The 11,161-nt window shown below is 35.7% G+C and overlaps 1 protein-coding gene across 1 annotated transcript; it reads left to right on the plus strand.

The window, feature by feature from the left end:
- The first annotated feature begins 9,003 nt into the window (after positions 1-9,003).
- LOC145059551 (protein SIEVE ELEMENT OCCLUSION B-like) lies at positions 9,004-10,689 on the plus strand. Its single transcript, XM_079007389.1, has 6 exons — positions 9,004-9,058; positions 9,168-9,612; positions 9,690-9,805; positions 9,913-10,055; positions 10,129-10,496; positions 10,560-10,689. Exons 1-6 carry the CDS (start codon positions 9,004-9,006, stop codon positions 10,687-10,689), a joined length of 1,257 nt encoding a protein of 418 aa, XP_078863515.1.
- Positions 10,690-11,161: the final 472 nt, after the last annotated feature.

The following is an 11,161-nucleotide window of genomic DNA, read 5'->3' on the forward strand; positions in this document are numbered from 1 at the left end:
CGACCTGGATTGCAACATATGCAACTCTAATTCTACGCGCCTCCTTATCTATGAAATTATTTCTATCTGTTAGTCATATGTTGTCTCCTCTGCGTGATTGAAACATATCCGACCAGGAACACATCATATGCAACATTCTACCTCTCAATCCTTCTATCTCTGTTAATCATATGTTGTCCCCTCTGCGTGATTGAAATAGATCCGACCTGGGACACAACATATGCATTTATCTCTATATCTGACTTCCTCTTAATAATTGTTTACTCACCTAAAGTAAGGAGTCCTTAGGAAGTTCTTGATAACCAGGGTATATCAGGAAGTGGGGAAGATGTTCTAGTGCAACTAAAATTGAACCATTTAGAGGTTGTATGTTGATCTCGCTGCTTAATATAAGTGGACAACAATACCCGTGGTCGTCATCAGCTAAATGGTTTATTTAGAAAAGTTTGTCGATATCCTTCATGTTTAAGTGGACCACAATACCGGCAATTGACCAGATCTATTCATGAAGGTGAAGGTACTAGTAAACAAAGTTAAGACTGTCTCACAACTTTGATCCCAAATATTTTTGTTTTTGATAAATTTGTTCATAGTTTTCCCTCTATGCACAAATTTAGGGGGAGAATTAAAAAAAATAAAAATTCAAAAAAAATTCAAAAATCAAACAAAAATCAGAAAATTAAAAATCCAAAAATATTTTTGTTTATTTTTTAATTTGTGTGCTAAGTTTTCTTTTAATTTTGTTTTGTCTTGAAAAGTGATTTCAGGTATAGATAAGACTCATGGAGACTGTGTCAAAAATTTCTGAGCCAATGTTTCATCTGTAAGCATCGAAGAATTTTTCATTCGAAGGAACAAGAAATGAAGATTATTCGTTCAACATTAAATTTGTCAACCCCAGAAGCAAGGTGAAGCTGACTTGAAGATTATGTGATAGATTGTATTGAAGCCTCCTCAATCAATTTGCTACTATCCTGTTCCTGCTGAAGTGATCCAGAAGATTTGTTCTCTCTGATGTTCTCTCTGAAGATTCTCAAGCTGAAACCACTATCTTTCAAGAATCTTTTCAAGATTTCTCCTCACCCAATGTGCATTCAATGTCAAATTCTGCCAAAAATCCCAACTGCTCAAGATGAAGTCATTCATTGAAGATTCATCAAGTTCATCTTGAAGTCGTGAAGACTTTGAAGAATAATGTTAAAGTCAAGCTCTTGATGAATATTGAAAACAAAAGCCAACTACTTTTTAGGGGGAGCTTGTGTTGGATTAGTGTCTAAGTCCGTAACTATATTTGGTATGTACTTGACCCGGTTGTGCATGGTCCTTTTGGGTTGCCTTCTCCAAAGCAACTTGACGAGGTAATTTAAGGAGAAAGAGAGAATATTATGGTTTTCTAATATATTATAAGAATAATATATTAAAGGAGAAATTATATTTATTTAATTAGTATTAGTCATAAATTAATTAGGAATTAATTTGGTGACTAAAAGAGACTAATTAAATAAAGGGGTATAAACTGTCAAATGCCTGATAGTTGAGTTTTGGGCTGGAGAACCTAATGGACTAAGGGGGAACGAAATTATGATGGGGATCCATCATATTTTCATCCAAGGGCCCTAATCTAGAGGGTTCTATGGGCTGCTTGGTGATTAAGCTGTCCATTAGGGTTTAGGCTGAAACCTTAGCACCTAGCAGTATAAATAAGACCCCTAGGCTATGGAAATCAGATACCACTTGATTCTAAGAGAACCCTAGGTCGATTTCCAGCACCTCTCACCCTCTCTCATATTGCCTTTTTGCTTGTGGGGTTTGTGAACCATTAGAGGAGTTACAATTGTGACTCTAAGCTCAAGATCAAGAAGAATACAAGGATTCAAGCTATTTGAAAGAGGTAAACCACTTAGATCTGTTTTCTTTATGATAATTTCGAATTATATATGATAGATCTAAGTTTGTAAGTCTTGTATTCAAAGCATGTACGATAGATAAACCTAGATCCAAACTTTAGGGTTTGTATGAGCACATAGGATTGTTCTTATGCATAAAACCTATCAGCTTGTTGGGTCAATTAAGAAAAGAAAGCTATAAACCAAGGGGGAGATTGTTGGGTCAAAATTCTGGTTTATACTTTACTTTTCTAGGAAAATATATTTTTGTGTCTTGGACCGTAAACAGCTTGGTGTTTACGGTCGTATACGTGTTTACGGTTGTGTTTACGACCGTGAACAGGTTTGCATTCGTAAACCCATTTACGACTCATGTTACCCATATTCATGTAAATAGATGTTAGGTGGGTGAGGAGTGCATGAGTGAACAAGGAGCTTAAGTGTGTGTATTTCAAGGTGTTTTAGAGAGAGAAAGTTAGAGAGAAGAGAGGAACTTTAGTATGTGTTAGTGTGTGTGAATCTTGTATCTGGATCTTCATTCTAATCAAATCATACAAGATTCATCATCTTCTTCTTCTCCTTTTCTTCTATTTGATCTAACATCATCCAAATGATTGGGATTCCACACCATCAAACGAATCTGATTGATACACAAGCAAATTGGGGACTTACAAAACCCTACAATTATCAGGTTCGAAAAGAGGGGAAACTAAATATAGGGTACATAGGACCATTCGAAATAGTTGACAAGATAAGTCTAGCTACTTATAGACTTACATTACCCCAAGAGTTTAATAACATGCATGATGTCTTCCATGTTTCTAATATCAATAAGTGCTTTTTCGATGATACAGTCATCATTCCACTTGATGAAATTCGGATTAACCCTGAACTGAACTTCATCGCCGAAGAACGAATAGAAATAATGGAAAGAGAGGTCAAACGAATCAAGCAAAGTCGGATTCCCATTTTCAAGGTATAATGGAAATCTAATCGGGACCAGAGTACACATGGGAATGAGAGGACCAGATGAAGGAAAAGTACCTTCACTTGTTCCAAGGAAGCCCGTCGACAAGATAAAATTTTGGGACAAAATATCCTAAACAGGGGGAAACTGTGATAACCGAGAGGTTTCCGTCACTAATCACCATTAGGAAAGAGTAACAAAATAGATGTAATAGCTTAGTATTGTAATATTTGATTTTTAGATAATAAGTATCAAATGTGTCATTACATGTATGTGTTAAAGCGTCCTTTAGGGTCAAAAATTAGCGTCTAAAAAGTTGTGTTTTTTTTCCAAGCTGGTTAACATACTCGTTAACGTGATCTCAAGGATATAAGATTCGTAAAAATCCGACTCTAAAGGAAAGATTTATGGATTTTATAGAAATAGAAATCAAATGCATAATTACAATTAACTACATCAAAATGGTACTTAGAGATTGGTTGCGTTTGACAAGAAGTGCAAAAGGATTTACATAGTGCTCCTCAAGATATAAACTTTAGTACGTATTTTTTCAAAAATGGGACCCGTATGAAAGAGATATGATTTTTGTAAAATCATGTACGCTAAATTGTAACACCCCTGTTTTCATGTATTTTCAAATTTATCCCTTGGTTTTAAATTATATGTCAATTTGATCCCTAAGTCTAAGAACTATGGCTTGAAGCCCTAGTGGCATTTTTGTAATATGGGCAGGAGGAGTACGCTAAGTGTACATGTGTGTATGCTAAGCGTACATGTGCATACACTGAGCGTACTAAGGCGCGCCCTAGTGCACTGGGCGTACTCATGTCAAGAGGGAAACCCTAAATTTTAGGGTTTGAAGGGTATTTAAGCATCATGTTGACTCGTTTCCTTTCCACCTTTCAGCCTCCACTCCTTTGGGAATTTGAGTGTGCATTTTGGAGCTCAAGTGTGTTCTTTTTGGTGTGTTCTTGGTGTGTTACGGGAAGAAGAAGATTCTTCGAGAAGCCTTGTTGAGGGAGCAACTTGTGGATCTAGGATTCTTACCTTCTTGAGAAGCTCCATAAGGTATGTAGCTTTAATCTTGCCTTGATTTCTTTTAGATCTTGTCATGAGGAAATTATGTGTTCTTAGTCCCCTTTTCTTGGTGTTAATGAGCATGAACTACTCTAAGACCAAAGGATCTGTCCTTTTTGAAGAAATAGGGTACAATAAGTCATAAAAACGTTATCTTGGCTCATTTGGTGCATGCATGCTAGTTGTAGAGATCTTTATTGGTTAAGCCAAACTAGAATCTTGGTGTTGGGCCTTATTAAGACATGCAAAACCATAAAGTTTTAAACTTTATGGTTTTGAACACCTCTTTAGATATGGATCTGAACGTTGAGGACATAGGATTGAACGGGATAAGCTCTATATCGAAGTCCTGCATAGCCACCGCGAATGTTAGGCATACCAATGCATATGCAGGGTGTAGGTGGTCAGTGGCGCGATTTCGGGTAAATGCGGAGTAAACTGGGCGTACAACTAGGTATGCCCTGCATACTCAGTCTATTGGGTTTAAGAGTTTGGGCATCGAGTTTGGGCCACCTTTTCGGATTGAATGCTTGGGCCCTTATTGGACTATCTGAGTATGAGTGCGTTGGGCTAAGTGAAGAGTTGGACCTTAGGATAAGGCCCAAGAGGAAGTTTGGGCCCAATTTGGAAAATTAGGCCAATTATGGACCTTGAGTGATTATTTATTTTTGGGCCTTTTGGATCGAGATTTGGGCCTGGGTCTTAGCCCAACTTGGGAAAGGGTAAAGTGGCCATTTGCCCAAAGTATGGATTATTAGTCAAGGATTGTAATCCAGTTATTAATTGGATGATTATTTTGTTGTGATAGCACTGGGATTTTAGTGAGCCAGCAGTCGGAGACTTTCAGTGTGATTCAACAGTGTGAGGTGAGTTTTCCTCACTGTACTTATGGGTCGAAGGCACCAACGCCGTGTTGGATATAGTGTCTAAGTCCATAACTTTATTTGGTATGTACTTGATCCGACTCGGCATGGTCCATTTGGGTTGCATGACATTGCAATACTTGGATAGACTAAATGAGAGAATATGGCACTTATGATTATTAATATATTATAAGTTCTAATATATTAATAATAGTGTTATTTAATTAGTATTGATCAAGTATTAATCTAGTATTAATTTGGTGATCAAAGTGAGACTAATTAAATAGATAGGGTTGATTATGACAATCATCAATTCTTTTATGGTGGATTAATGATCCATGGTTTATGGGTTATGGATGTAACCATTTGGAGCTCCATGGATAGTCCATGGGAGTTACAAACCCATGGGTCATGAGAAATGAAGAGTCATGACAATTATGGGTCTTCTTAATGAAACCCTAATTGTGACACCAATATAAAAGGAACCCTTTGGCTAGCAAAATCGTGACCTAGTGTTACTCAAGAGGGCATAACCGATTTTGAGTGCTAGATGTATTCTCTCAAGTTATTCCAAGTTTTGTGGTGTTGTGTGAAGCATTTGAGGCACAACAATTGGGGTGCTAGGCTCACAAAGTCTTGAACACTACTAGAAAAACAGCCTTTTACGACGCTCATTGCGCGTCGTAAATGGCTCAGACGACGCGCAAATGCGCGTCAAGGAAGGCCCTGTCATAAAGAGAGACGACGCACATTTACGACGCTCATTTACGACACGCAATTATGAAGCGTGTTTACGACACGCAATGCGTATCAAGGAAGGCCTTGTCATAAAGGAAGACGACACGCATTCGCATGTCGTAACCTTACGACGCGCGTGTTTATGACACACAATGCGTATCAAGGAAGCCCCTGTCATAAAGGAAGACGACACACATTTTTGTGTGTCATAATTTTAAATTCTTTTAAAATTATATATTTTTGATAGATTTACTAATTTTCAAATTAAATAACACATTAAAGGTCTCATAATACAAAATAAAATAACATAAACAATAAAGATAATTCATTGCATTAATATGTCAAATACAGAGAATCATTAATTCCAATAGTAAGTAAATGTAACACATTGCTAATATTGCATAATATTTATTATAGAACACAAAACATGTACAAAGTCGAAACCATTGTTGCTGTCCTCAATGCTTCAAGATTTTTAGGAAAAAGTTGCCAGATTTGCTCATATGATTCAGCAGCCTTGTGATAGTTTCCAGGCTCAACATAAATCAAGGCACGGGGATGTCTAAGACTCACATCTTCTGGATCTACCCTTATTGCTCGGTTAAGACAATACCAGGCTTGTTTATGGTTCCCTAGTTCCCTGCATATATTATCACAGGGTCATTTTTGGTAGAAAAATGCATCTAAAATGAATGTGTGTTATGTTGGAAGAAAACTCACAAAGACCAAGTAACAAGTAGCTTCCAATTTCTGGGGTTCACTTAATGGGCTTGTGCATGGTCAACATACTTATATTCCTTTCATTGTAAGTTATCACTATTATCACTAGCAAAATTTTCAGGAAAACCAATACATTTTCAACCATTTAATTTATCTGAAAAAGTTAATTAATATTTTTTTTCCCTTTTAGAAAAACAATGTTTCTAATGGTTAACAAACTTTGTTTCATGGTCAAAAATTATATAACAACATTGTACTTTAAAATGTCGATTGAATTATATTTATAGTAGTGTCATCCAAATACAAAACCATTTTCAATACTATATATAATAGCTTTTCAAAGTACAATGTCCAAATATGAAAATTTTATAAAAACCCAATGCATTAATAAGAAATAAGAAATAACATGTTGTCAAGACTTACATGCTCCAAGGGAGCGAAGCTCCTCTTGTTTGTCTGTTGTTAGGGTGTTTTGTGCCTCCCAATATCTTTGCCAATTGATTTTCCAAAGAAATGATACGTAAAGCATATGAGCCTATATATATATATATATATATATATATATATATATATATATATATATATATATATATATATATAGTCTGTTTCATTTTATAAAAAAAAAAAAAATACCTGCAAAACAAGGCTTCCGGAGTAGTCTACAATTCCTCCAACCACATCCAATCTTCCAGGTGCCCTTGCCACATATATCTCTTCCTGTATAAGTAAACAATGCAACAAGAAGATTGGAATTTTCTTAAAAAAGGAAACAAGATCAACTTTCATCTGATCTAAATAAAATTTAAAATAAGTTGCATGATTGATTTTGCATTAGAAAACATTAAGGAAATCTAGTCATAGTGTGACATGAGAATCTAGACCGGCTCTCGATCTTTTGTATGTGTAAAAGACATAAATGTCATCTTCAAAAATAGCCCCAGAAAGCAATTTCATATCCAATTTTTCCTGAAACAGTTTATGTCAAATGAGTCTGGAATGCAAAAGGAAAGAAAGCTTTTTTTTAGTTTATATATATATATATATATATATATATATATATATATATATATATATATATCACTAACCAAGCATGTAGTCAGATGCTTCCATGACATCAGGAGTATACACATCTTTTGCTATCTTCTTAAAATTGTGAGGAAGCTCCTGTTGATTGTCATGTGCTCCACAAACCTGAGCCATAGAACTTTTTGCACAAATATTTTTTTATATTGGATACAAAAGGGTAGATATGGAAAAAGAGAGAGAATACCAGGCAAATCCAACCAGGAGGCAAGTACTCCTCCTTTAAGTTCCAACCTAATGACTTCAAATTTTCATGCATTGAAGGTTAAAGTTTAAGTTATTTTATAACATTTTGTCAGTTAAAAGTATTTCATATTTATTTTTTTAAAATTCTGCAGCAGACCCACTACGAAAAAGGTGGTTATGTTGTTAAAAGGTTATGAAAATTGGTCAATTTGTTAAATGGAATCATCCATTTTGGTCATTTTTTGATAATACCTAAATTATATTTTACTAATTACTTCTGTTTACTGAGTATCTTCTAAGAGAGAAAGCAAAATTATTATATTGTTAATGATGAATGAAAGAAATTAGTGAATTATGAAAAGTTAAACTATCACATAAAAAGATCCTCAACTTACTTGTCCACCAAAGTTGAGTACCATGGCCTTCTCATTGTCTTTGATACCTAATTCATCTCTTACCTGTGTTAGAATAGAACACAAAAAAGAAATAAAGAAATAAAGAGGAAGTAGTGTTGATGTAAAATGAATTTTTTTAAAATGATATTGGCTACAAACCTCCAAGCACTATGGCATCACACAATCTCCTTGCCCCACTATCCTAAAACATAAAATTTTAAATTTTAAAAAATAACAAGATTTAGTAATTTCTTTGAATTGAAAAACATTAGGTTTGAAGTAAGTTGTAAATTTTCAACCTGGTCTGATTTGTAATTCTTTCCATGAGCTGCATCCTGTAAAATCTTGGCTGCAACCTGAATGTATATTAAAAGAATAAAATTAATAGCAATGTACTCTGTATTTTACTGAATTTACCCTTGTTTTTATAAACAAATATGTGGCTTACCTTCAATTTCTCATGTCTAATAATTCTTTCACAGATGAGGAGTAATCTCTCCAATTCAACTTGCATGACGATTTTAAGAAAAAAAAAATTCAGATTTTGGATTCAAATAATTGTTTTTATAAACAACAATATAACTTACCCTAACTTTCTTCAGAGAATTCCATTCTTCAACTCCATGTTTTTGAGTCTCGGCCTAGAATAAACAATAAATAAAGTATTGTAAGAAACTAGTATCATATTTGATAAAAACTAGAAACAGAAAAACAAGAAGGTTGACAGTGATTAATGTTATGGTAAATAATAATAATAGTATATCACCTTATAAGTAAGAATCACAATCAAAGAATATTACCTCAGCACAGAAGGCATGGACCCATTGACCATCAGTTGACTTCCTAAAAGCATCAGTATTGCCACCACATAAGCAACATTCCGCTACACGAGACGCCTTCTCTGAGTAACTGAAAGATGGGACCCCCTGTTTCTAGAAGATGATGAATCTTCACATAACTCACAAAACCATGGACCTGTAGAATCTTTCAGCAAACCGATTCACTGTATTACCAAAATTGTTCTCCTTTTGGCTACCCTTCTTCACTTTTTCCTCTTTTTTCCCAGAATCCACACTTTCTTTCCCATTATGCCCATGCTTATCAACAATGAAATATTTAATTATTTGCAGCAACAAACACCTGGTTCTTTTGATGATTCCAATGGCTAACATTGGAACTAGAACCCTTGATCGAAGCTTGACAAGCTTATTGAGTTTTTTAATGATCCAAATGTAACTTTTTTTACTGATAGCTTTCAAGTGCTTAACGGTTACAGATGGACATACGACAGCCCTTGCGTTATTCCACACTGTCGGAAACTTCCATTGGGATGCAAAACTGGTGCTAACTCTAGCAGCTTTTGCTCTCAACTATGGAGAATTCTGGCTTCCGGCTAAAATCTACTCATCAAACCAACTAGCAAAATCTATGGCTATCCTTAAACAAGTTCCAACAATCATTGAGCATACGGCTCCATTAAAACCTCGATTTGAAGCTCTTAAGAAACTAATCCATTCAATTCTGGAACTTACCATATGTATTGTCCAATTCAAGGAGCTTCCATCTATGTACATAACTCCTGATATGCCGGCCATGTCATCAGCAATCAATACCATGCTGACAGTTGTCTACTGGAACATCAGAGGCATTATCACTTGTGCTACACAGATTGCTCACTTGACTAGCATGGGCCATGACTAAATAAACTTTAACCCCTTTAAGCAAAATAACATTTATAATGAACATAGAGTTATAAGGTTATATGGGATTTATGATATGGGATTTCATCAACAGAGATGCAATCATGGGAACTATCGTCATTGACTTCAAAGATTGATCATATGCATGAGTTTCTCAGGCGACAGTTGGAGAATTGCAATCGTATTGTTGGTACGTATGCTATATATCCGTTAACCTAAAAAAATATTTGATTACTTATACATATATAGTAAAGGGTATCTTAATTCTTAAATCTTATTGTTGTTTGGTTGATGCAGGAGAAAAGAAAGAAATTGAATTCAGGAGGTCTTTCAAACAGCTGTTTGAAACAAGCCATATGGATAACATGAAAATCCTCAAAATCTTGATTAGTCCAAGGGATGATATACAACCACTCTTCGATGGCAATACAAAGATGAAGGTATACTATCAACACTTTTAATATTTACGATTTTGTTACTTGAGGAGGACATTTACGTCTTTTCCACACACAGGTTAGTCTGGAAGTCCTAAGGAGGAGGAACGTGTTGTTGTTGATATCAGGGCTAGACATGTCTCGTGAGGAGCTTTCGATTCTTGAAGAAATTTACAACGAGTCCCGCATTCACGGATCAAGGACGAATGCTCTTTATGAAGACAGGTGGCATTTTAGAAAAAGGCCTATATTAGTGGTGTTGAACCCACAGGGAAGGGAGTTGAGCCCTATTATGCAACAGATCAAGAAACTTCTAAGCTATGACAAAGATGGATCATGGGCTTTGTTGTGTAGAGGGTCAAAGATTCTGACTAATGGACATGGAACCACAATGATGCAAACACCATCTGACTTTGATATGTGGAAGAAAGATATTGAAACAAAGGGGTTTGATTTGTAGTTTATGGAGTACCATGATAAGCTTCATGTTGCAGCAAATAATTTTTGTAGATTTGAGTTTCCAGTAGCAGCAAGTAGAGTCCCTGATGGGATGCGGTGCCCTGAGTGTCATCGTGTCATGGAGAAATACATTGCTTTTCTTTGTTGCCATGATCAAGATGGCCCACTTGAACTCGATTGAGAATTATCTACATACAACTATGGAACTACCAATCACAAGGTAATCCTCAGCATCCATAGGAGTTTTGAGAAGAGAATCGCTCCGATTAGGTTTCCTAGCTTTATGCAAACCCTCCAATTTCCACTCCGCTTTCCCGATTCCCAACACAACAGCTCCAGTAGCACTTGGCTTTTTTCGGGCACGGTAGATAGTAGATGAAGACTGATCGACAACCCCATGAGGAATAACATTGCTTAAATCGACCTCAGTCCGCACAAACCGACCCACCGCTCCTTTATCAGGAGGCTTAACCTTTACATCCTTCAGCAAAGAGATGAAAAGGGGTAAAGAGAAGTCGTACCAGGTTTTAGGGTAGAGAGAGAAAGGGTAGAGAGAATTATAGAGAGAGAAAGGGTAAAGAGAAAGCGTTTTTTTGTACCGTGAAGTTTCTTAATCTATTTCTTCAAGTCGGCCTCAAACTTCTCCTTTTGAT

The sequence above is a fragment of the Lactuca serriola genome, chromosome 6, assembly GCF_051521515.1.
Source record: "Lactuca serriola cultivar US96UC23 chromosome 6, Lser_US96UC23_V15, whole genome shotgun sequence".
Taxonomy (NCBI): domain Eukaryota; kingdom Viridiplantae; phylum Streptophyta; class Magnoliopsida; order Asterales; family Asteraceae; genus Lactuca; species Lactuca serriola.

Excerpts from the sequence above, each read along its gene's own strand:
- LOC145059551 (XM_079007389.1), top strand. The coding sequence starts at position 9,004 with ATGCCCATGCTTATCAACAATGAAATATTTAATTATTTGCAGCAACAA. Across the intron at positions 9,059-9,167 it reads TTTGCAGCAACAAACACCTG|CTTTCAAGTGCTTAACGGTT; the intron begins GTTCTTTTGATG and ends TTTTACTGATAG. Across the intron at positions 10,497-10,559 it reads AAAGATATTGAAACAAAGGG|ATTTGAGTTTCCAGTAGCAG; the intron begins GTTTGATTTGTA and ends TAATTTTTGTAG.